The following is a 27541-nucleotide window of genomic DNA, read 5'->3' as shown; positions in this document are numbered from 1 at the left end:
TCTGGAAGCTGGTAAATCTCTGGTGCAATAACTCAATGATTGTAATTATCCTGAATTGTGGATCACAGTGCAATCCAATCTTAATCCAATATCTGTGCCTTTCCTCTGATGTTAATGGACAGTGATTAGGAAATGAAACCTTGATGATTTTACTTGGTCGTAATTGAGAGATCATGAGATCAATGGTTGCATCCCATTTTGATCAAGCAGAGATCAATTAATTCAATTCAAAACAAAGATTGCCTTTTCATTGTATTTAAGACAGAATTACTAATGCTGAATTGTGATTAGCGTGCTCTCCCCATCCAAATATGACATTTATACATATATATTTGAACTTGTCTGTTCTTGACTGAAGTCAGTGTCAGAGTTTTGTCATTCACATTCTGCCCCTTCTAATTGTGCATGAGAGATAGCCAGTCGGAAAAAAGCAATTTGGATATGTTCTGTTATGTCACTGATTCCAGTTTACCCCCTGGTAGGTGGGGTGGGGAGACATTGACGGTGTGCTTGTTGGGATAGGGTATACATCCTCTCCCATATGCTCCTGTTAAGGACTCGCAAGATAAGGAAACTTATGTTTCTCGTCACCTGCACGCTATAAGTGATGAATGCTGGAGCTACCTATTACTATCTGTCATCAATGAGGGGGCTCTCAAGTTGATTTTGCAGTGTCTGTTCATAGGGCCCACTAGTGTGACTTAAGAGAAAGGTTTCCCTAAATCAGGCATCATTTTACTGCTATGGAAGGAGCCTGAGGCATGCTATTGCCATATACGCCCTCAAAATTGGTTCAATCCCAAGAATACACCCAGCTCTGCTTTGTAAATGGCACTGCTCCAAGGGCCCGCAATGAATCTCCAGGGTAAACCGAAATTCAGAGCTGTGCCAAAATAGGATGGCATAGCAACAAGAATAGACCCACGTATCTTCAGATTGCATCATGTAGCTAGACTATCAGTGACTGAAGCAGTGATGTTGTGTATCCTCCAATATAAGAAGTCACTCAGATATTATTTCTGAAATCAAATTTAATAAAACAGAGATCCTGAGATAATTAATTTGCTTCTCTCTCCATTCCACATAGACTGAAGCAAAAACAAATAAAATTGTAGTATATTCTTAAATAATCATTTGTGACCTTTATTTGAAATCGATGAAGACAGTGACACCAGCAATCTAATTTACAGCATAACTAATGAAACAGATTGAGCAAAAAATTGTTGTACTGCGGACATTTTTTGGAACGTTTCAAATTGCAGTTGATTTTAAAAAAATGATTGACTTCTGATACCTGATTCATTTTCCTTGTGACCCACGTTAGCTAGTCTGTCTTTCTAACTTTCTAACCCTGAATTTCAAGGTTGGGTTAAGGTTATTGCAACTCCTTAAGAATTGGCCCTAATATTGATATTTCTGGTCAGATGAATACTGAATATTCAGCAGGATCCAGGTGCTCCCCAATTCTGCAAAACTGCTCATATTATAGTTATGTTTGTCAGAGAGATTGTTCCTGTGGAGTGTTTGGTGTCCAGATATACTCACTGGCGGTAGAACTAAACAAAATTGCCATTTGAGAATTTTATAATCATAAATAACACAGAATGAGGCCATTTGACCTATCATGTTTGTGTCAGCTCTTTGAAAGAGATATCCAGTGAGTCTCACTCCCTTGCTCTTTGCCCGTTGCCCCCTGTGATTTTCTCAAGTGGTTATCCAATTCCCTTATCGAATCTCATTCAACTCCACCATCCCTTCGTTCAGGGCATTCCCTACTGAGGTTCACTGAGCAAATCTTAGCATGTGTAATTGTTAAAAACACTGGATGCCATTGTCTGATTGGAAATTCAGTTGTTAAAGACATTTTTATGATAATCAACAATTGCAATTTTTAAAACAGTTAGCAGATCTAGTTTATAACAAGAAAAATATATTGTTTTGAAAACAGTGCTGTACAAATGCCTGCAATTTAAATATAAATCGTAGAATAACTAATGAGGGTCCCCCCACTGTCTGCAGCTGGGTAGCTGAATTGTGATGGGAATGTTATGATTAATTTTTAAAAATCAGTTCTGTTAGAACTCATGAAAGACCAACCAGAGCAAAGGTTGGGAACTTTGTAGTGAGTAACTGACCTCCAGAGTATCCAGAGCCTCTTTGTCATCTGCAAGGCAGGAGGGTGATGAATATCTCTACTTGTCTGGATGAGTGCAGCTTCAACAACATTCAGGAAGTTTGACACCATCCAATACAAAGCAGCTCACTTTTGGCACCCAAAAAGCCACTTTAAGCATTCACTCCCCACATTGTGCACAGACATTGCATCTAGGAGGTGCATCTCTACCACTTTGAACAACGGCAGAATGCAGACACATGGAGCAAGACCTCCATCAAGTACTCCGTACAACATCATGAATTCCTTCACTGTCACTAGGTGAAAATCCTAAACTCTCTTCCTAACAGCTCCGTAGCAGTGTAACAAGGTGGCTCATCACCAAGGGTAAATAAGGATAGGCTGTTGTGGTTCTGTTCGCCGAGCTAGGAATTTGTGTTGCAGACGTTTCGTCCCCTGTCTAGGTGACATCCTCAGTGCTTGGGAGCCTCCTGTGAAGCGCTTCTGTGATGTTTCCTCTGGCATTTATAGTGGTTTGAATCTGCCGCTTCCGGTTGTCAGTTCCAGCTGTCCGCTGCAGTGGCTGGTACATTGGGTCCAGGTCGATGTGTTTGTTGGTAGAATCTGTGGATGAGTGCCATGCCTCTAGGAATTCCCTGGCTGTTCTCTGTTTGGCTTGTCCTATAATAGTAGTGTTGTTCCAGTTGAACTCATGTTGCTTGTCATCTGCGTGTGTGGCTACTAAGGATAGCTGGTCATGTTGTTTCGTGGCTAGTTGGTGTTCATGGATACGGATCGTTAGCTGTCTTCCTGTTTGTCCTATGTAGTGTTTTGTGCAGTCCTTGCATGGGATTTTGTACACTACGTTGGTTTTGCTCATGCTGGGTATCGGGTCCTTTCTCCTGGTGAGTTGTTGTCTGAGAGTGGCTGTTGGTTTGTGTGCTGTTATGAGTCCTAGTGGCCGTAGTAGTCTGGCAGTCAGTTTGGAAATGTTCTTGATGTATGGCTATTCCTTTGGGTTGTGGCATATCCTCATTCCGTTGTCTTTCCCTTAGGACCCAATACCCAGCATGAGCAAAACCAACGTAGTGTACAAAATCCCATGCAAGGACTGCACAAAACACTACATAGGACAAACAGGAAGACAGCTAACGATCCGTATCCATGAACACCAACTAGCCACGAAACGACATGACCAGCATGTACATGGTGTGTGTCTGTGTCTGTGTGTGTGTGTGTGTCCGTGTGTGTGTGTCTGTCTCTGTGTGTGTGTCAGGGTGCGTGTGTCTCTGTGTGTGTGCATGTCGGTGTGTGTCTCTCGGTGTGTGTGCCTCTGTGTGCGTGTGTCTGTGTCTGTGTGTGTGTGTGTCGGTGTGTGTCTGTCTCTGTGTGTGTGTCGGGGTGTGTGTGTCTGTACACCAGCATGTACATTCATTCATCCTTAGTAGCCACACACGCGGATGACAAGCAACATGAGTTTGACTGGGACAACACAACTATTATAGGACAAGCCAAACAGAGAACAGCCAGTGAATTTCTAGAGGCATGGCACTCATTCACAGACTCTATCAACAAACACATCGACCTGGACCCAATATACCGGCCACTGCAACGGACCGCTGGAACTGACAACTGGAAGCGGCAGATTCAAACCACCATAAATGCTGGAGGAAAGATCACAGAAGCGCTTCACAGGAGGGTCCCAAGCACTGAGGATGTCACCTAGACAGGGGACGAAACGTCTGCAACATGAATTCCCAGCTCGGCGAACAGAACCACAACAACGGGCACCCGAGCTACAAATCTTCTCACAAACTAAGGATAGGCTCTCAAATCCTGTCCTCACCAGCAATGTTCACATCCAATGAATGTGCATAAAAGAAAATTTGAAAGTTGTTGGAAACCACAAGTTGAAGAACTGTGGAACAGATTGACTAAGCCTTTTCAATCAAGACTTTACTCATCATTTATCTTGATTTTGCAGTGATTAGTTGTGATGGGGTTCAAGATGCCTGATAGTGCAATTACTTATTGTGCAAATATCTGACTATAGTTACTATCCAGGTGCAGCAAGCTAAAATGGAAATTACTGAATGCACGAGAAGACTTGATCATTTTATATAATTACATTTTTTATTGATGCTTAGTAGGGAATAACAGTAGTGAGCATTTACACTCTTAACCTTTGATATTGGCAGAGGTTCAAAGAATTATTGTGGCTTAACCAACGATATACTTGATTATGTACTGTAACTTAAACAAACCTGAAGGTTTGGAAAGAAATGCGCTCTCCAGCTTCACTCTTTTTAAGAATGCATGTACATTCATTTGGCACACTTAGTCAAATGAATACTGGCAGCTTTCTAATCACGCATGTAAATAATTATTTGTTAATACTGTATTGGGATCCATTGAGTGAATGCTGTTAGGCCAATTGCCTGTAGGAGGCATCACAACTGCATCTGCCACTAGCCAATATACATATGCTTTGAATTCACAGCAAATTTTGTCAACGGCTATCAGCACTGAGAATGTCGCCCGATCTTATCCTATCCTTTTGAGGGCTCGTAGCATGACTTGAATAAAGTCCTAACAGAGATCAATTAAACATAGCCCATAGTTTTGGAAGTGGAGAGCTACATAGATAAGTGCCTCACAGGATGGTGAGTTTAATCTACTCATCTGTTAGGGAAAGATTGGAATTTTTTGGGAACTACTTTTTTATAGATTAATGTGTGATAGTTACATTTCATCACTCACAATAAGTCAATTCCTGTTTCATAGAACATAAGTGTCAAAATAAAGCTTGAGGCAGTTTAATCAAATTCAATCTGCCTATAATATGTTATATAGCTTGACACAGTATAACTATAAGTTGTTTTTGTTCTAGTGCAAGAGAAAATGACAATTTATTATTTGCCGTATAAACCTCATTCATCAATGGATACTTGTATTGGCTTCATTTTCTTATTCAACACCCTTCTTCCAGTAGAATCTGTAGCCCCCATACTGCTTGAAACACTGAGTCAGGAGTAGCGAATGCAAAGTACTGGCAGCAAAGCCAGTCTTCCAGTTTTACTGGCTTCTCATCATTTAGAAACCTTTCCCCATAATTCAGCATCAGCAAAATACGTTTCACATCCAACCAGTTTTTCAGCAACAGAGGTGGGTCTTTCAATCCAGTGTTCAGACTGAACACATTCTGGTCTGGACCCCAGAGTAAGGCCTGTAAGATGTGTTTTGCTTCACTGATATGTATTCTTTTATTAGGATCTGCACACAAGAGTAAATGGGCAAGATGTTGAAGCCTTTCAGAATAAACAGATAACAGGCGAATCTGAGGCAGGTCTCCTGTACTATATTCTTCATAATACTTTTGACTTGAAAAGCTTTCAATAGGGTTTGACATGTGCAGCACCTCATAGATCAAAATGCCCAATTGAAACTCATCAACCTTTTTGTACTGGGATGCAGACATCATTTCAGGTGCTAACCGAACCTGGTCTGGGTGCAGTTTTTGATCAATTGCTGTACTCTTTTGCTTAGCTTTGGAGAAGTTGCTGATGATAAGTCTCAGCAGCTGAGGATTAGTACTTTGTTCTTTGCCTCCTGGCTCAGCCACTTTAACCAACAGCAGGTTTTCCAGACGGAGGTCACAATGCGTAATGTTATGATTTTTCAAGTGTTCCAACCCTAGACACAACTGCAGAAGGAGAAGGCATATTTGACGTTCATAGACATCAGCCTGGGACTCATGGAGAGCCTCTGAATCTTTTACAAATTCTGCCATGGTTTGGTAGGGAACCTCCTGTGTAATGATCACACCTTGAGGCCTTTGTGCTGTATCGTCATCTGGCTGGGTTTCAGGGATTTCTGACTCAGCATCTGGCCCAGTCTCATTCTTTTCCTCTTCTGAGTCACCAGGACTCAACGCTGCATCTTCAGCAGGCAAGAGTTTAGTTGGAATCATGGCAACAAAGTGGCCACACACCATTTGTACGTTGAAATGGAAGGGGAGGCTTTCCTGAGCAGAAAGGCCACATGACTGCATCTGCAAGGCTTCATGGTTCAGAGTTTTGATGATCTGCATTTGGTAAAATAAAAAGATACGTAGTTAAAAAGTATATCTTTTATAATGTTATTGCTTATGCTGCACAGTATAAAATTAAATTTATTCCATGGGCTCACAAAGCCGAAAATGTCACTGAGATAAGAAATGCCACTTAGGAAGAATGACTAAAACTAAATAGATAAGTAAAATGTGAATGTGGTACATCGATCTGTTGCTGAAACATTACTGATGTAACAGTAAAACCCTCTTTTCATTTTGATCAATAAAGAAGCTTGAAACTAATGATTGAATGATTCAGCTCTTCGTAACTTTTGGGGCAAAGACTGTGAAACCTGCATAGCTATAGTTGCAGAAAATTGAATTCCTTTTGTTACAGGTATTCATAGAGAAACTAGGTGGTGCACAGTATGCCTATGAACTTATTGTCCAGAAGGAAAAAAACAGTAAAAACTAACAGTAATGCAGTCAGTTCCATTCTTTTGCAATCCCGTGTTCTAAGAAAATTATGTAATAGCATCAATATTTAAACTAATGGGGCCAGAATTGTGGTCCTATAAAAATGTCCTATAAAAATAAGAATACAGCACAACCTCAATTATCTGAACAACACGGGTGGGGAGTATTTTATTTGGATAACTGATCTGATCATAAACAAAGGAAGCCATACTGATCTAACGCTGTGCTCTACCGGAGAGTTTGTTCAAATCTATAATTTTGATGAGTCTGCTACTTAAACAAACTAATCTTTGCATTCTGCAAATTGTAGGTTAAACTGAGAAGGACTAAACCCTTACCATCTCATAAATATGGAAATCCCAGCATTAAACAAGGTCCCGAACAGTTTCTAGCATCTATCAGTTTCTGCCGAACTCAGTGTTGCGATAGAAAGACAGAAGCACTGCCTCATGCATGCGTTTACTTTCTCTTCCATTTTTGTTCATGAATGGCCCAGTAAAGTGACAGGAATAAAGGAATTACTTTTGCAAAGGGCTATGTAAGTAACCCTTATGTAAAAAAGGGTTGGTTGAGATGCTTGTGTTTCTTTGTTTTTGCCAGTGTTTTCACATGTTTTTCAGTACAAGTAATCCGAATTCATTTATCTCTTTGATGCAACATTTTTATAGGACCTTGAGAAATCGTTCGGACAATCCAAAATTCAGAAAATTGATATTTGGATAACCAAGGTTGTACTGTACACGCTTTAAAACTTTGCGCTTTAGAAACAGTGTTCCCAATTGGTCAACCGTGTTATAGCTAATTTGTGTTAATAAAACGTGCATTAAAGCAGAACAACCTGTATATGGAATGCTGGAGCACTATTCTTAGGTATAGGAAACAACTTGGACTGCTATTTGTCATTCAACAGTTTGACTTGTTTTTTCTTCCCGGTGTGATAATTTTATGAAGATGATAGGATCTCGGTCACAAGCTGAAGAGCCAGTGAGGAACACTCTGGCGACCAGTATTAGCCAGCAGGCAGGTGACACCCTGTCGACAATCAGATTTGCTAAGTGACCCAGGCCAGAGGTAAGTGATAGTGTGGAAGCTTTCAGAAGGGTGGGGTGGAAGTCATTGGGGAGGTATGATGTTATGGATAGGCAGTAAGGGCAGGGGATCATTTGCAGTAGCACAGCAGAAAGAAAATACATTGATTGCAGCAAGGTCTGGAAGACTGTGTGTCTCTTTCTCTCTCTTTGTCTCTGTTTCCTTCACATTATCCTGAAAACCAGCACCACCAATAAAACAAATCAGAGAATATCCATTCACTGAGAACCCAAAGTTGCAGCAAATCTCGCTATGGCTGATAAAATCAACTAAACACCCATGGTCTTGGGTTCAATTATAACGACTCAAGACTTCAACAGCTTTTAAAAATGCATATTCTTTATCTTCTTATTTTACTAGACATGCCATTTTTAAAAATTTACACTTGCGTTTTTGTTTGTCATTGATGTCATATATTATCTTTTTTGAAGTGAGCAAGTAATAAAATTTCAGTTTCTTCCACACGTGTACCATTGTCATTGGCTCCTAAACTTTGACTAGAATTCCATTTTAATTCATGTTTGGTTGCTGCGTGCTGAAAAGAATTACAGTTTTTTCTTGTAGACAACTGTCTGGGGTTAAAAGAAGGCAAGCCAGTTATTCATCCGGCAGCTCAACTGAGGGGAAGAAATTATTCTTGCAAAAGTGTCTTAAAAGAAGCCCGAGGAAAAATATTTTATTGGGTTTGTAAAATTACAGTTCTAAAATATCCATATTTGATAGTGTGACATAGCGATATACTAAAAAGAATTAAAAATCTTCACTGCAGCCAGTTGAGGGTTTTTTAAAATGAAGGGAGCTGATATCCCCCCCTCCTCGTCTGATTGTAACACTGGAGACCATCACATAGTTTCCATTCTTGGATGTCCTCTGAGACAGGTGAACTTGCTGAGTTTCTTGACAGCAGTTCAATGCATCGAGTTGGTTTTGTTGGCTGTTTCAAAGGGTTAGGAGAAAGTGAGGACTGTAGATGCTGGGGATCAGAGTCAAAAAATGAGGAACTGGAAAAGCGCAGCAGGTCAGGCAGCATCTGAGGAGCAGTAGAGTCGACATTTTGGCTATTCCTGATGAAGGGCTTATGCCCAAAACTTTGACTCTCCTGCTCCTCGAATGCTGCCTGACCTGCTGTGCTTTTCCAGTGCCACAATATTTGACTCTGTTTCAACGTGTTGTTCATTCTCAACCATACTCTGTGGAACCAGAGTTACATTTAGGTCAGACCAGCTCAAGACAATAGGTTTAACTTTCTAACAAATGTTAACTGCATTAGCTTTTGCAATCAACCTTTTACTTTTATAGTTTGAAAACTGGATTCAAATTCTAAAATTGACATGGTAGCATTTGGACTCATATTCCCTGGAACATATTAACCTCATAATATCATCACCACAATTACTCAACTATTCATATAATTCAGTACAAAAGAAGTTATTTTGTAAATGTTTATGACTAATAAGTGAGTTAAATGCTATTGGGGTAGTTGGGAAAGTGGAATTGAGAAGAGGCCATTGTTGAATGGCAGAACAGACTTGATGGGTGGAATGGCCTACTTCTGTCTCTAATTGACAAGTTTGTTTGTAGAGAAAAATAAAGCTGCAAACCAATTGCACCACATTAGATAAAAATTAGTTGCTTCAAATGATTAATTAAGAATCACAATCTATTAATAAACTGAAGACAAAATACTCAGAACTCAGTTACCAATTGATTAACAATTACTCCCCAAACCTTGAATTCCTCACCATCAAATGCTGCCCCTTCTATGTACCAGGGGAATTTACCACTGCTATACTAACCGCTGTGTACATACCACCACAAGCAAATGTTGAAGAAGCTCTGGATGTGCTGTACTCCACCACTAACATCCTGGAGACGGAACACCCCGAGGCCTTGTATATTGTGACTGGCAACTTCAATTAAGCTAATGTAAGTAAGGTGTTGTCCAAGTACCACCAGAACATTGCCTGCCCCACCAGGGGCCCAAACATTTTAGACCACTGCTACACCACTGTAAAGAATGCCTACCGCTCCATTCCCCGCTTTCATTTCAGGAACTCTGACCACAATGCCTGGCTTAAAGGCAAAAGCTCAAGCAGGAGACCCCCTCGCGGACACAGATCCAGTGCTGGTCAGTGGAGGCAGAGGATCAACTCCAGTGCAGTCTGGGCCATGTTCAAACAGTCCACAGGTACCTTGGGTGAGTACGGCACACCGTCACAGACTTTATCAGCAAGTGTGTGGAGGACTGCATACCAAGGAAGTCAGTCTGGGTGTTCCACAACAGGAAACCTGGATGAATCAGGCCATATAGAATCTGTTAAAAACCGGGCGTGAGGCCTTCAGATCAGGAGACCCACTCAAGTATAAGGAATCCAAGTATGACCTTCGCAGAGCCGCTAAGACAGCCAAGGACCAATACTGATCCAAACTAGAGATCCAGACAGAAACTCAGCAACTATGACAAGGACTGAATGATATCACAGGTTCTAAAAAGAGACAGTGCAAGATAGCAGATTATGACATATCTCTCCCAGATCGTCTCAACACCTTCTATGCTTACTTTGAGCAGAATTTTGGAGAGGTAACACCTATTCTAACAAGTCCTGACGAACTTTTCCCAACAGTCACTGCATCAGAGGTCAGATCAGTTCTCCTTCACGTGAGTGATGGGACCAGAGGGAGTACCAGGCTGTGCACTCAGGGCATGCGCAGATCAATTGGCAGAGGTCTTCTCGGACATCTTCAACCTTTCCCTGCAGCATGACACTGTCCCTGCCTGTTTCAAGAGGGCCATCATCATCCCTGTGCCTAAGAAGGCTCATGCAGCATGTCTTAATAACTACCGTCCAGTGGCCCTAACTTCGGTGGTCATGAAGTGTTTTGAAAGGCTGGTCATGGCATTAATCAACTGCAGCCTCCCCACTACTCTTGACCCAATCCAATTTGCCCATTGGACCAACAGATCCATGTTAGATGCCATATCACTTGCCCTTCTCTCCTCCCTAGAACATCTTGACACCAAGAACAGCTACATAAGAATCCTACTCATTGACTACAGTTCAGCTTTCAATACAATTATCCCCTTGAGACTGACTTACTATACTTAGTGATCTCGGACTAAGCCCCACTCTCTGCAACTGGATCTTCAGTTTACTGACCCACACACCATAATTAGTGAAGATTGGGAACAATATTTCATCCTCACTAACACTCAACACTGGAGCCCCCTGTGGTGCGTGCTCAGCCTCCTAATGTACTAATTGTATACCCATGACTGCATTGCCAAATACCAGACGAATGCCATTTACAAGTTCGCTGATGACACCACCATAGTCGGTCAAATCTCAGATAGCGATGAAACAGACTAAAATGGGAGGTGGAAGACCTGGAAAAATGGTGTACTGAGAACAACCTAGCTCTCAATGCTGGCAAAACCAAGGAAGTCATTATTGACTTTCGGTGGGATGTTACTCATGACCCCCTACACATTAACAGCACAGAGGTCGAACGAGTGGAGAGTGTCAAGCTCTTGGGAATGGCCATCCACAACAAGCTTTCTTGGACTCTTCATGTAGATGCACTGGTTACAAAGGCCCAACAACATCTCTTCTTCCTCAGGCAGCTGAGGAAATTTGGCATGATGGTGAATACCCTTGCCAACCTTTATAGGTGCGCCATTGAGAGCATTCTGTCTGGATGTATCACTACCTGGAATGGCAACTGTACCATTCAAGATCGGAGACAGTTACAGAGAATGGTGAACTCAGCCTGGACAATCACAAAGGTCAACCTCCCATCTATAGAATCCATCTACCAGGCCCACTATCAAGGAAAGGCCTCCAGCTTTCTCAAAGATCCATCCCACCCTGGCAATGCTTTTCCACAACCTCTACCATCGAGGAGAAGGTACAGAAACCTGAATACACGCACCCGTCGGTTTTGTAACAGTTTCTACCCTCCTGTTTTTAGAATATTGAATGGACTTACAAACTCTTAACATTCACCTGTACCTGTGTTTTTTGTTTTTGCCGCTGTTTACCTATTATTTACTTATCCCTGCGACTTAACTTTGTGATCTGCCTGTATTGCTCACAAGACAAAGCTTTTCACTGTGTCTCGGTACACATGACAATAAATTTAATTCAATTCAATAGATTTATAATAACGATCAAAGATATCTCTACCAATAAATAAGAAACTTCATTTGTTGGTGGCTTGATAGTTACTGCTATTGAAGGAAAAGTTTCACAACTTTTTTTCAAGCAGTGTTAATTTTTGCCTTAAGCTCTTTTATTAGGGGTAGTGGGCAGTACTTGTAAGAGTAGTTTTTACATAAACTAAATTATTTCTCTGTTTTTACAAAATACCTTAGAACCTCAGTGTAGGGGGTACTTTTTGAAGTAGACTTGTTTAAATGTATGTCTAGATTAGAGTCGTGCTGGAAAAGCATAGCAGGTCAGGCAGCATCCGAGGAACAGGAAAATCGACATTTCGGCCATCAGTCCTGATGAAGGGCTTTTGCCTGAAACGTCGCTTTTCCTGCTCCTCGGATACTGCCTGACCTGCTGTGCTTTTCCAGCACAACTCTAATCTAGACTCTGATTTCCAGCATCAGCAGTCTTCACTTTTGCCTTGTTTTAAATGTATGTTTTATATATAAATATAGAAACAAGATTCTTCAATGTTTGGCTTCTGATATTCTTTGCTGCTTCAGTACTGAGAGTCTTTTACATTCTTCCTGCAAGCACAATATTTAGGCCAATACTTCTGCAATTTCCTTGTGCTGATTACAAAATTAAATTCTTATAGCTAGAAGATATTACACAATTTATTGCAAAATTTTCAAGTACTAAATCTGTATTGCAAAAGCAAAATGCTACAAATCCTGGTAATGGAAAATGTTAAAATATTTGGTTGGTTTGGCATCCTACGTGGAGAAAGAAACAAAGTTTTCAGGTCCGTGATGTTTCTTGCAAGAGTAAATGTAGCATAAAAATAAGGAAGTCTTGTTACTATATAGGGCACTGGTGAGACTGACCTAGAGTACTATGTACAGTTTTGATCTCCTTACTACTTAAGGAGGAATATGCTTGCATTGGAAGCAGTTCAGGAAAAGTTTGCTTTTGGATTGAGTCACAGAGTCATAGAGGCCTACAGCACAGAGACAGGCCCTTTGGCCCAAACTAGTCCATGCCGATCAAAACGTCCATCTGTGCTAACCCCATTTCCCTGCACTTGGCCCACATCCTTCTAAACCTTTTCTATCCATGTATTAATGCAAATGTCTTTTAAATGTTGTTAATGTACCCGCCTCAACAACTTCTGCTGGCTGCTCATTCCATATGAGTGCCACCCTCTGTGTAAAGAAGTTGCTCCTCAGGTTCCTTTAAAAGGAAAGTATAGAGTGCAAGTTAGGAGATATTAAATGGCTAAAGGTGCTATAGTGCAAACAGGAAGGGAATGGTACTGAGGTGTGAAAAAATACTAATAATATGTTATAACCCTGGATCAGAATCTTAAAGTATTTATAGATTTTTAAATTTTTAACAAAAGGAGGACTGCAATAGGAAAAGTGACTGTTTGGCAAAGTCTTGTGTGAATCCCATGAAATGTCATGCATATAAATTGTCAGGAAAATTTCAAACAGTGAGTGACCTAATAAGAAAGGATAATAAGAGAGGCTGATTATTTCTTACCTCTCGACAGACAGCCATCTCCTGAAGACATGCCTATTTTATCATACAGAAATATACAAAATGAGGGTTAAAAATTGACTGCAATGGTTGGATAGCATAGTGCATGGACTAGATTACTGTGAGGGTCGCTACTTTCAGAATAACCATCTGAACTACCCCTGCATTGTAGGTAATATATAAGGGAAAAATTCTCTCTCATCTTGAATGCTGGAATTCAAACACAGGTCAAATGGGGAATCAGAACAATAGAATCACAACTAACCTGCAAAACTAGGAATCTTGAAACCAACTGTTTAACTACAAGGTCAATGCTGCTACAAGGTCCATTGCAATAGCTACATTAAATTATTTGCTGTTCATGAGAAATTCAGAAATTGCTTCATATATCTTTATTTTAAAACTTCTAAAGTTTTGGATTTACCTCTTATTTCTGATCTGTATAAATTTATGTTACATTTTTTATCTCTTCTTATATTTAATAATGAACAAATTCACTTTCTGTTAAGTCAAGATCCATAGTTAAGCTCAACTCTGGTGAACTTGGTCCCTTTTAAAATGTTTTGTTTGTTTCTGGGAGAAAGGATCCACAAAGGAGTTAATCTTGGTGTGACTAAGCAAAGGATGGATAAACAAGGAAGGGGAGCCACTCATTTCTCCTCAACAGGGAGTTTAATGGTGTAGGTATCCCATTTAATTAAAAATAATTTGGGAATCCTTGCCCCGGGTTCTGTGTGTGAGAAACATGCCTAGAGAAGGCATGAATGGGAGGAAGGCACCTATTGAACAGAAAGTAAAGGAATTAATAAGAATATCTTTATATTAGTCTGACAATAAGCTGCCATCACTAGAAAATTAATTGATGTCTTGCTACTCTTGGCATAGAGGTACTATGGTTGATTGTAGTGGCTGTAGGTAACTCACCACAGAATAGGAATCAGGCTGTAATATTCTGAGTTATACAGCCTAGTACCATACATCCACAATACCTTTAGCAATTAAAACATCAGGGCAGCCTCCAAAAAGGACGCATTTTGATTCCAGACTTCACCTTTGGAAATATCAACATCTTACTTTATCAGTTGCAGTTATCATGTTGTGATCGGAATTGAATTAGCTTGGGATTTTCTGTGATTGGTTGGGTATTGAAGAATCCATATGATACCTGATACAGCAGCAAGGAAGTTCATAATCAGAAAATATTTGATTAAAAAATGGTTTGGATTAGGAGGACTTGAATAAAGGAAGTGGATAATTTCACACTTCCTCATATTATATATCATCTGCTACATTGTTGCACACTCACTTAACCAGTCTACGTTGCTCTGCAGCACTTCCCTATCCAATACAACTTGCTTTCTCACTTAATTTTGTACTTTCATCAAACATTGATTATATTATAATCGGTCCCCTTAACTACACTGTTGATATTGATTATAAATAGCTGAGGCCTACAACTGATTCTTGAGGAACCCTACTAGTTTTATCTTGCCATTTTGAAAAGTATATGCTTATTCTGACACTCGACTTTCTGTCCTTACATCAATCATCAATCTATACTAGTATGTGATTCCCAATCCTATGAGCCCTAAACGTGAGTAACACCCTCCTCTATAGTGTTCTAAAAATCCAAAGAGACTATGTCCATTGATTCCAATTACCACCCTGTCAGGTACAGACTCAAAAACTTTTAGTAGAATATATTATTTACAGATTTTAGCATTTTCCCTACAGCTAGCTTTCTGTAAGAATAATAGGGTATTTATGGTAGGGGATTTTAACTTTCCAAACATCGACTGGCACTGCCATAGTGTTAAAGGTTTAGATGGAGAGGAACTTCTTAGGTGCGTACAAGACAATTTTCTGATTCAGTATGTGGATGTACCTACTAGAGAAGGTGCAAAACTTGACCTACTCTTGGGAAATAAGGCAGGGCAGGTGACTGAGGAGTCAGTGGGGGATCACTTTGGGGCCAGCGACCATAATTCTACTCGTTTTAAAATCGTGATGGAAAAGGATAGACCAGATCTAAAAGTTGAAGTTCTAAATTGGAGAAAGGCCAATTTTGACGGTATTAGGCAAGAACTTTAGAAAGCTGATTGGAGGCAGATGTTCGCAGGGTGAACGGAAAGACTGGTAGGTATAGGGAATGCTGGATGACTAAAGAATTTGAGGGTTTGGTTAAGAAAAAGAAGGAAGCATATGTCAGGTATAGACAGGATAGATCCAGTGAATCCTTAGAAGAGTATAAAAGAAGTAGGAGTATACTTAAGAGGGAAATCAGGAGGGTAAAAAGGGGACATGAGATAGCTTTGGCAAATAGAATTAAGGAGAATCCAAAGGGTTTAAGGATAAAAGGGTAACTAGGGAGAGAATAGGGCCCCTCAAAGTTCAGCAATGTGGCCTTTGTGTGGAGCCACAGAAAATGGGGGAGATACTAAATGAATATTTTGCATCAGTATTTACTGTGGAAAAGGATATGGAAGATATAGACTGTAGGGAAATAGTTGGTGACATCTTACAAAATGTCCACATTACAGAGGAGGAATTGCTAGATGTCTTGAAATGGTTAAAGGTGGATAAATCCCCTGGACCTGATCAGGTGTACCTGAGAACTCTGTGGGAAGCTAGAGAAGTGATTGCTGGGCCTCTTGCTGAGATATTTGTATCATTGATAGTCACAGGTGAGGTACTGGAAAACTGGAGGTTGGCAAATGTGGTGCCACTGTTTAAGAAAGGTGGTAAAGACAAGCCAGGGAACTATAGACCGGTGAGCCTGACCTCAGTGGTGGGCAAGTTGTTGGAGGGAATCCTGAGGGACAGGATGTACATGTTTTTGGAAAGGCAAGGACTGATTCGGGATAGTCAACATGGCTTTGTGCTTGGAAAAAGTGTCTCACAAACTTGATTGAGTTTTTTGAAGAAGTGCCAAAGAAGATTGATGAGAGCAGAGCAGTAGATGTGATCTATATGGACTTCAGTAAGATGTTTGATGAGGTTCTCCGTGGGAGACTGATTAGCAAGATTAGATCTCACGGAATACAGGGAGAACTAGCCATTTGGATACAGAACTGGCTCAAAGGTAGAAGACAGAGGGTGGTGGTGGAGGGTTGTTTTTCAGACTGGAGGCCTGTGACCAGTGGAGTGCCACAAGGATCAGTGCTGGGTCCTCTGCTTGTTGTCATTTACATAAATGATTTGGATGCGAGCATAAGAGGTACAGTTAGTAAGTTTGCAGATGACACCAAAATTGGAGGTGTAGTGGACAGTAAAGAGGGTTACCTCAGATTACAACAGTATCTGGACCAAATGGGCCAATGGGCTGAAAAGTGGCAGGTGGAGTTTAATTAAGATAAATGCGAGGTGCTGCATTTTGGGAAAGCAAATCTTAGCAGGACTTATACACTTAATGGTAAGGTACTAGGGAGTGTTGCTGAACGAAGAGACCTTGGAGTGCAGATTCATAGCTCCTTGAAAGTGGAGACGCAGGTAGATAGGAAAGTGAAGAAGGCGTTTGGTATGCTTTCTTTTATTGGTCAGAGTATTGAATACAGGAGTTCAGAGGCCATGTTGCAGCTGTACAGGACATTGGTTAGGCCACTGTTGGAATATTGCATGCAATTCTGGTCTCCTTCCTAGCAGAAAGATGTTGTGAAACTTGAAAGGGTTCTGAAAAGATTTACAAGAATGTTGCCAGGGTTGGAGGATTTGAGCTACAGGGAGAGGCTGAACAGGCTGGGGCTGTTTTCCCTGGCGCGTCGGAGGCTGAGGGGTGACCTTATAGAGGTTTACAAAATTATGAGTGGCATGGATAGGATAAATAGACAAAGTCTTTTCCCTGGGGTTGGGGAGTCCAGAACTAGAGGGCATAGGTTTAGGGTGAGAGGGGAAAGATATAAAAGAGACCTAAGGGGCAACTTTTTCACGCAAAGGGTGGTACGTGTATGGAATGAGGATGTGGTGGAGGCTGGTACAATTGCAACATTTAAGAGGCATTTGGATGGGTATATGAATAGGAAGGGTTTGGAGGGATATGGGCCGGGTGCTGGCAGGTGGGACTGGACTGGGTTGGGATATCTGGTCGGCATGGACAGGTTGGACCGAAGGGCCTGTTTCCATGCTGTACATCTCTATGACTCTATAATCTTATAAACTTCTTTCATCTCTATGACTCTAATGTCAGGCTAAAAGATCTATAATTCCTAGTTTCCTCTCTCCTTCACCATTCCTGTGCAGATATGTTATGGTTGTTTCCTAATCCACCACGACTGTTCCAAGATGGGATGTACAGTATAAAGGGAAAGCTAAACTAGTGACTTGGGCTTTTCAAGGGAACATTAGTGACTAAGATGTTAGTTGCTTACTGCAGGAAAAGTGATCTTGTAGATTTTCTACACTTTTTAAATGATGTTATCTTGGAAATGTATATTGATTTAAATTGATATAAAAGATACATTTTTGCACAGTGAAAACCTCATAAGGAAGGTTTTTGAAACTAACTCAAGAAATAAGTGAAATAGAAGGAAAGCTTTGGAAATTAAATATTTATTGATTGAATGATGCAGCAAAGGTAAAACGTTAGGTTCGTCTTGCTGAAAGTAGGTTGTGTTTAGTTAGAAGTAGACTCGTCAATGTTATACAAATATTACAGAGAAAATAGCAGGCACCTTAAAGATGCACATCAATGCTTTTCTCTCAGGGGGTAATGGGGAGGGTGGTGTTATGAAAGTAATAATGAAAAAGGAAATTTAAGATTGCAAGTTAGGCTTTGGGGGATTTTAAATATATCAGGTTGGGCATTAATCAATACAAGGCAGGAGTGACTTTGGATCATTAGTTGGAAAGTGTTAACCACACTCTGATAGAGCAGGATTTCATAAAAAAGATAATTTTGCATCCTAGGAAGAAACAGACCAATTAAGAAGTTTGACTGAACAGTTAAACTGGTTGTGCACTCAGAACAGACTATGTCAAATATGACATGTTGGAATTGAAGACTTTGATAGAACGTGCAAATGTTGAAAAAGGCTTGACAGCAAATAAAACATTTTTAAAAATAAATTCAGAAAAATACACATACAGTCATCAGCAAATTTAAATATACTCTTGATAGGAAAGAATAATGGATGTCTGTCAGCCTGGAAAGCTAAGAAAAAAAATGGTTTGTTAAAAATACTGTAGCTGTCAAAAGTTTGTCACGAGTAGCACTTGTAAATACAGGTGAGTATTCATGCAGTATTCTGGATCGAAACTAAACATTCAGCAATCTGAGAATAAAAATGTTCCCATAGAATGTTAAATGGACAACCATTCTCTTTAGGACAATGTACATTTGACAAAGAATGTATTTGTGAAAAGATAGAGGATTGACCTCACTAGCAAAAAGGAAATATTAGAAAAGAGATTTCTAAAACAAATCAGGTTGTTGAAGTCACAAGTTGTCAGACTGTTACACTAAGAAGGGTGCTTGTTCCAATAAACTGTTTCAGAGATGACTGATAGTATGAGAAATTGTAATAATTCAAAAAGAGATCCACTTTTATTTGTTTTGCTTTGCAATTAAATGTGATTTTTGTTCAAAGATTAAAAGGGGAATATGGGGAGTTTGTTTGAATTATATCAAATATGAAAAAAACTGTTACTAATTGGTTGTGTAAGAAGGTAGAATGTTGAGTTAAAATATTGTGTTCAATTTTCATTGAAATATTTCAAGGATTATTTATATGTCTCCAAATTTTTTTACTTAAAGAGAAGAGGGGAATATGTTAAAATAGCAAACAGTTAAGCAGAAAATTGGGGGTAAGTTAGGCTAAATTGATGGAACACATATAAAAGAGGAACATAGTGTGTGGAAGTAGCTGTAAGACTGGTTAATCGATAAACTTTATCTGCAAAGAAAGATGTCTTGGTTCCTGTTTCACGAACTAGCTTGGATCTCCTATGACAGTGAGAAAATTGCAGAGCTTTGAACCTAAATGAACTGAAGGAATAAATGGAGCAGCTATGCAAATTGGAAATATACATTATTATAAAATAATATAATGCCCGAGCGCTGGCACCATGTTACATTTTGATTCCTGTGTAACCAATCCTCTTTCCTGTGAAAGCTAAGAGGCTGTTCGGTAGTCTGTGCTGGAGCATGGATCATGAATAAGTCTCAGCACAAGTGGCTATTGACCTTCACAACAAAATGTAGTTCATTACATCATATTTACTAAATTTAGGTTACATTAACTTTCTTATATGAACTATTATAACTAAGAGGCACACCAAGAGATTGTGCCAGACACCAATTAATTCTCCACCCAAAGACTGTATTACATCATCTGATTGAAAGGAACTCACTGAAATCAAACATGAACTCTTTCAGGACTATTTCCTCATACTACATGGGCTGAATAGGAAAGTGTAGAAATTTCACAGGGTTCTGGGCCTCTGAATTTCATGTAGCTAAGTAAATGCAGTGATCATTTGCAGCTAATGCTGATTAGAGTTTGTAAAAGATATGCTGTACTGGGGAATTTGTGGCTAAGCTAACTGACTACTTTGTATAGTGCTTGCTTCAATACAATAGATCCATCCCTGTAAACAAACATAGAGTCAGACAGAACAAAAACAGACCCTTTGGTCCAACCAATCCATGCCAATGTTAATCCCAAACTAAACTAGTCCTACCTGCCTGTGCCTGTTTCCCTCCAAACATTTCTTATTCATGTACTTATCTAAATGTCTTTTAAACATTGTAACTGTATCCATATCAGCCATTTCCTCTGGCAGTTCATTCCACCCACAAATTACTCTGTGTAAAAAAGTTGCCCCTTATGTCTTTTTCAAATCTTTCTCCTCTCACCTTAAAAATATGCCACCCAATCTTGAAACCTCACCCTATGAAAAAGAGAACTGCCATTCATCTCAACTATACCCCTCATGATTTTATAATCTTAATAAGGTCATCCCTCAACCTCCTACACTCCAGCAAAAAATGTCTCAGCCTATCCAGCCTCTCCCTATAACTCAAACCTTCCATTCCTGGCAACATCCTGGTAAATCTTTTCTGAACCCTCTGTAGCTGAATAATATCCTTCCTATAACAAAGCGAGCAGGTCTGGACATAGTACTCCAGAACAGACCTCACCAATGTCTTGGACAACGTCAACATGACTTCCCAACTCCTATTCTCAAAGGCCTGAGCAATGAAGGCAAATGTGCTAAGTGCATTCTTAAACACCCCGTTTACATGTGATGTAAACTTCAAAGAATTATGTACCTGAACCCCTGGATCTCTAAGGCCCAGTTTTTAATTGTATAAGTCTTGCCTTTGTTTGTTTTACAAAATCCAAAACCTTGCATTTATCCAAATTAAACTCCATCTGCCTCTCCTCAGTTCATTGACACGATTGATCAAGAACTCTTTGTAAACTTAGATAACATTCGCCATTGTCCACAATACCACCATTTTTGGTGTCGTCACAAACTTACTAACCATGCCTTCTTTATTGTCATCTAAAATAATTCACATAAATGACAAACAAAAGTGAACCCAGCACTGATCCCTGTAGAACATCGCAGATTTTAACCTCGTCAATATAATGCAAATATAATATAAATGTAAAAATTATCAGAGCTGCTCTGGTGATGACTTTATTTCCTCAATACTTCCAATGAAACAAAAGCAATTTACTGCCTGTTGGGTAGTAACTATGTTACAGTTGGTGTTTTAAATATGCAAATACCCATCAATATGTTTTAAGTTCATTTCGGCTAACTTCCAGAGATGAAGGCTGAGTTCAATAAGTCATGGGACTATGACTTGATATACACCTGTCCTGGGCGTAAGCTCAAATAATGTCACTGACAGCTGCACCATGCAGAATTTGGGTCACTGTTTGTCATCGAACCAAATGAATGACAGTGACAGTTGACTAAAGGTTGTGAAAGTGGTCACTGGCACCAGAGTCAGTACACAAAAATAAAATGCTTTTCAGTCAACAGCATATACATGGAGTAACCAAGGAAACACCGCACAGAAACTACATAAAGTTTCAAACAAAATGTGCTTGGCATTCCTGAGGTAACTTTCAGGCCAATGTCCTTTCAAGCTTTCCACTCTGCATAGTGTTTTGCTTTTTAGTTCAGTATTATTTTTAGGCTCGGTTAGACTTTAGATTACATTACATTACAGTGTGGAAACAGGCCCTTCAGCCCAACAAGTCCACACCGCCCTGCCGAAGCGCAACCCACCCATACCCCTAACCTAACACTACAGGCAATTTAGCATGGCCAATTCACCTGACCTGCACATCTTTGGACTGTGGGAGGAAACCAGAGCACCCGGGGGAAACCCACACAGACACGGGGAGAACATGCAGACTCCACACAGTCAGTCTCCTGAGGTGGGAATTGAACCTGGGTCTCTGGCACTGTGAGGCAGCAGTGCTAACCACTGTACCACCTGGCTGCTGAGAGTAGAATTCTTCGAATTAGGGAAGGCAGCCTTTATCCATTTTTGATTATGATCTTTATGGTCATGAATAAGTGAGTATCAGTACAGATTATGATAGATAGGAATTTGATCTAATTCTCTGCAGCTAAAAAAAAGCAACTCAGTAAATCCACTATAAGCTTATCGTAACCAAATCATAATTACATTTTCTTCCACCTTTTCTATTTTTAAGAAAGTTAAGACATCAAAAGAATCAGAAAAAGTTACACTGATCTAACTAGTTTTGGAGTGTGCTGTGAGGTTATATGTCAAGTACTTGAAGTAGTTACATAAAATGCAGTGCAAACCTAACCAGGGTTTTAGGAGAATGATTATAACACAGAAGAAAAACCTGACAGGTAATTTGAAGTCATGATTTGGAGATGCCGGTGTTGGACTGGGGTGTACAAAGTTAAAAATCACACAATACCAGGTTATAGTCCAACAGGTTTAATTGGAAGCACTAGCTTTCGGAGCGCTGCTCCTTCATCAACCACCTGATGAAGGAGCAACAGTCCGAAAGCTAGTGCGCTTCCAATTAAGCCTGTTGGACTATAACCTAGTGTTGTGTGATTTTTAACTAGGTAATTTGAAAGTGGTGATTGTGACTTTTACTTTTAGTGATAGGTCTTGGTCTATATCTCGGGACATAACATAGGGTCAGCAAAGAGACAAGTACTAACTTTCTAGTTCTTCTTTTCCTCTGTAAGTACTACATTTCAATAACTTTTTAAAGGCCTTTCCATTATTTCATGTTATTTTTAGTGACTTTCACACACAGAGATGAGCAATTCAGACTCTACCCATCTCTCTTTCTCAACCCCATCAGAGTATCCTTCAATAATGATCACTATTCTAAGGCACATTTAATCCTCCATTCTCATGAGAACTACGGGATTATTTTGTTTATTGATTGTGTTTTCTTCAACCTCACAAATCCATGTAGGTGCAAGTTTCTTCAACCTGTGTCTATGTCATCCTTTTAAGTGAATTCTACTTGCTCTCAACTTGTTTCATGAGTAGTACTTTTTAATCAAAGTATTTAATCTTCCCTTATTGACTTGAAGTTTCAAAGTTACACACCTCAGTTTCAATTTACAACATTTGTTCTTTCCAGACCGTGCCACATTTCAACTGCAGTAGAAATTGTGTGAAATATGGTTGATGCCATTTTTACAGGGGCTCTTTGGCTCCTTTCAAAAATGGCATTCATTTAGGTGAAATGGTCTCACCTTCCTTTTTCAGGTTGATGTAACCTGAAAAAGGGCTACAATTTTACATGGACCAAGAAATATTTCCGAGGCCTGGACTTGGTGGGTGGGGAGCGAACCCCATGTGAATATAAAATAGGATGTAGCAATATTAGATCAGCAGTACAATGTCATCATTCCCCAGCCTCCTAGACTACAGGACACTAACAGATAGGAAAAAAAAATCAACAATTCACCTGCCATTTTAAAATGACTAATTAACAGCTTGTTAACAACTTAGTGGTCTGCAGTTTTTCACTGAAAATATCATCCAAATTTGTCAAGAATTTGGAAAGTTTTGGAAGAGTTTGATGAAGAGGCGTCAAAAGACCAGAAGCAAAGGTCTTCTGTGGAATTATGGTTGAATGCAGCATCACATTTTGCTATCAGCATCTGTATTTTGTTTTATTCTGACTAATTCTGAGAGCATTGGACATTTAGAATTGTAGCTGTGACCATCCTCCTGTTCCTAGCGTTACTCTTTGCCCCATGACATTGTAGCCAACAGTGCCAATTAGGTGTGGAGCCCTTCTTGGCTCCACTAATTTACCCCTTTCCCACTGGAGAGCCACTAATTTCCCATCTGATGCTTGATGGGATTATGGGGGCACTCAGTGGACCACTCAGTTTTCATCCTGACATCCTACTAAAGTGGCATGGTGGCTCAGTCATTAGCACTGCTGCCGCACAGCGCCAGAGACCTGGGTTCAGTTCCTGCCTCAGGTGACTGACTGTGTGGAGTTTGCACGTTCTGCGTGGGTTTCCTCCCACAATCCAAAGATGTGCAGGTCATGCTAAATTGCCCATAGTGTTAGGTGCATTAGTTAGAGGGAAAACGGGTCTGAGTGGGTTACTCTTCAGAGGGTCGGTGTGGATTTGTTGGGGTGAAGGGCCTGTTTTGACACTGTAGGGAATCTAATCTAATTTTTAAAAAAGCCGTAAAATTCAACCATTGATGTCTGACCCAAGCTTTGTCCCTCAGTTAATATCTCTCAACAGCTTCTGGGACTTTGGAGTTTGCTTGTTGGCTGTCCCATTTTTCCTTTTCTCCAATATTGGCTATGCTTTAAGGTAATTCCAAGGCTGTGGTGTGTTTTGGAACTTTGTGAGACTGTGCTTTAAGTGCAAGTTATTGCTCCTTTCTTATGTATTCTACTACAAAAAAAAACACAGTTACCTTTAAAGCAAACTCATTCTCTGGCTGGAGTGTACACTGGAGCCTGTAGTAAATGGCCTCCTTAGAGTCGCAGCAGGGTTTGTCACATGGCAGCTTAAGGTCTTGCCAGTCCTTCTCAGTAAACTTTATCTTCGCCTTCTTGTCATCCGTGAAGAAAGAGTTGTATTTTGCACAAATGCTCTTCAGTAACATCACACACCGACTGGCAAAAGTTTTGAAAATGTCTGCCTGATTTTCAAAGTTATACCACTTCTGTAATTCCCGATCTGAGTTGCAAAAGCTCAACTTCTCTATATCTGCCTGAAGATTGCTGCCATGGTAGTAGCTGGTAGCTCCATCCAGACTCCTGGATTTTATCATTCCTGCCCTTCTACTACTGGCATGAATGGAAAGATTGAATTTTTCATCAGTGTTCATTGGACTGCTAGGTGTACTGAAACTGGTTTTTCCTTCATAGATTCCATACAGTGGGTTACTTATTTGAAAGCCAGGAGAGCCTGGAAGACTTCTTGTTAAACCAAGCTGACTTCCACCAGGAGCTGAATTGGTCCTGTTGAGTTTCTTCTTTGGAAGAGGTGGTGGCTTTGAATTGTCAGGAGATGTCTCATCAACCGACTTTCCTTGGGAGGCCATTAATACTTCATTCACACTTTGGAGAGGCTTTGTAGTTGTTGTACTGGTTTGGACTTCTGCTACAAAGCAAATAGAAAATCTATTATTTCACAAGAACAGAGATCCTATTGTCAATCTGGTTATTTTCATAGAGATATCACAAAGTCACTAAAATGCTACAGCAAAGAGGAGGACATTTAGCTCATTGTATTTCAGCCAGCTCACCGCAAGATCAGTTTATCTTCTGCCACTTCCCACTTCCTCCCCATTAGTCCTGCCCATTCTCCTTTTGTGGATAATAATCCAATACTCTCTTGAAAACTTTTTATGGAACTGGCCTCCACCAAATTCTCAACTAGTGCATTCCAGATCCGAACCACTCTCTGCTTGAAAACACATTTACTTACGTGCCATTGCTTCTCCTGCAAGTTGCCTCAAGTTTCTGCTCTCTATCCTTCTTTGTCCTTCCACCTATGTGAACATCTTTTTTGATCTACTTCAGATCCTCCAAGAATTTGAATATCTCTACCAAATGTGTCATATATTTCTTCTCCAAGGTAAACGGTCCCAACTTCCTGATGAAATCACTTATCTTGATGATTATGACCTAGTACATGCAACACAGTTGATGCTGTTGTTTTTGAGCAAGGATTTCACTCACATAGCGGTGAACTTAAGCATACTTTTGGTAAAATGGAAATGAAAAGTAACTGTTACATACACAGCAGTGTTACACACAAAACAACGACTTGTTTTGGGTGACAGTGACATTTCCGTCAAAGGAAGAAGGTTTCTTCCAGGATTTATCACCATGAGGCCTGGAGAGATCTTCCCTTTATTTGACCAAACTCACCTCATTAACTACTTACCCCATACCTATGATGTCCCCAATTCTAGCCATTCCCAGATATTTTGGAATTAACTGGCATCCCTGATACTGGTGCCATCTTGAACAGTGCACTGTGCAGCCAGTCAAGTACTGATAGTTAAGAGCTGACTTGAAGGGTTCCTGATATTTATCTCAGATGTATTTGAGAAGGGTAAATGGGCACCGTAGTTTATGGTCACGTACGTGGAGCTCTGCTGGGGTTGTGCAATTGCAGAACCTCACCTCCAAACCACCCGTTCCTCCCCAGGATCAGCAGAGGAGGTCATGACACCAGTCCAGACTTAGTTAAAAGATGTAATTAGTTGCTTCCGATGTTGAGATAGGCCTTGCAGATTTCTCGTGGCAGTCAGCCGCATTTCTCACAATAGCCCAAGTTGTTATAAGGTTCTTCTTATTGATGCAGATAGGAATGAAAGACGAGTTCATTTTCTCTATAGCAATGTAGTTTTGAGACTAAATGTGACAACTAGAATCTGGAATGTTAGAGCAATCAATTGGGTCAGGAGTCCTAAGGTATCTTTCATTATTTAATATAACATTTATACAATGCAATTTGGACACATTTAGTTCACATGTTTTGGTACAATATATTTTTTTAAAAAATGACAAAATTGTTTTCCCCACATAATGCTGTATGCGATTCAGAGTTTAAAATTTAATACTGTTCTACATATTTTCATAATCTAGTAAAATACTAAAAACATTATCACTTTGATTCCAGGTTTTGTAGCATCTTACTTGAAGGAGTAATCTTTATTGCGCTTTTTCTTTTAAAAATTATGATTTTATTATGATATTTAAAGAAATTAGTTTATGGATTAGTTTCTGGTAAGATGTCAATAACTGTACAGTGTTTGTAACAAGGTCATCCAGGTGGACATCATAGAATATGGGTTCCCTCATTGGACCAGGTTAACAGTCACAATAAGGGAGTCCGGCTGATAGATACAAACAGAAGTATCAGAGGTTCTGTTCACTCCGAGAATTGGCTCTGAGGAAGCCAGTGTCAAGTACTATGCACATGTGAGAAAAGGGTGACTTGATGACATGATGCCAACCTCTGTGGAGTTATTCCAAACTAGTTTACATCTGGTCATTCTATTTTCAATTCCCTGCTGCATATTATTCGATAGTTTGCTTTTTGATAATATGTAATGGCTCTACAATAGAAATGTAAGTGAAAAATTGATATCCATACAGCATGTTCCAAACTTTGGTGTCTCGATGCATTTTAATACTCTTGATATTTTCAATGCATTCTACATCAATCATGAAGTCTAAGGGTTTCCATTCCCTCAGTATACAATGGCTGAAAGATTTTAGATAGTGACCTTTCCCCAATGTGTCTAATTGGCAACCTGCAGGCTTGCCATACTGTGTCCAAATGCAGATTTCTTGATTAAGACTGGGTAGTAATTGATTGTCCCAATCAGTAGGAAATAGGATATGGATGTGGATGTGGGGCAGCAGTATTCCACAATATATTTTGTGGATTTTACATATACATTTCTGCCTTCTGCGCCTAGAAAAATGTTTCAAACTGAGTCTCTTTTCCTCTATTGTCTCTAAATCCTGTTTCTCAGAATCCTCTCCAATAATTTGCCCATCACAAACGTAAGACTGACTGCTCTGTAATTCCAAGGGTTATCCCTATTCCCTTTCCTGAACGAAGGAGTAACACTTGCCACTCTCCAATCATTTGATACTA

The 27541-nt window shown here is 39.9% G+C and overlaps 1 protein-coding gene across 3 annotated transcripts in view; it reads right to left on the bottom strand.

Moving 5' to 3' along the window:
• Positions 1-3909: 3909 nt before the first annotated feature.
• LOC140494661 (inactive tyrosine-protein kinase PEAK1) overlaps positions 3910-27541 on the bottom strand; it is a 42408-nt gene continuing 18776 nt past the window's right edge. For 2 of the 3 annotated variants that reach the window (XM_072594091.1, XM_072594093.1), the window contains exons 3-4: positions 24333-25024; positions 3910-6197 (exon numbers count right to left, since the gene is read on the bottom strand). In XM_072594091.1, coding sequence (XP_072450192.1) covers positions 5085-6197; positions 24333-25024 — 1805 coding nt within the window. In that variant the 3' untranslated portion in view covers positions 3910-5084. The remainder of the gene's footprint in view (positions 6198-24332; positions 25025-27541) is intronic. The other variant, XM_072594092.1, reaches the window with a different exon arrangement.

Source organism: Chiloscyllium punctatum, chromosome 24, assembly GCF_047496795.1.
Source record: "Chiloscyllium punctatum isolate Juve2018m chromosome 24, sChiPun1.3, whole genome shotgun sequence".
NCBI classification, from domain to species: Eukaryota; Metazoa; Chordata; class Chondrichthyes; order Orectolobiformes; family Hemiscylliidae; genus Chiloscyllium; species Chiloscyllium punctatum.
Note: the sequence above shows the minus strand (reverse complement) of the source record. Positions and strands in the feature narration are given on the sequence as shown.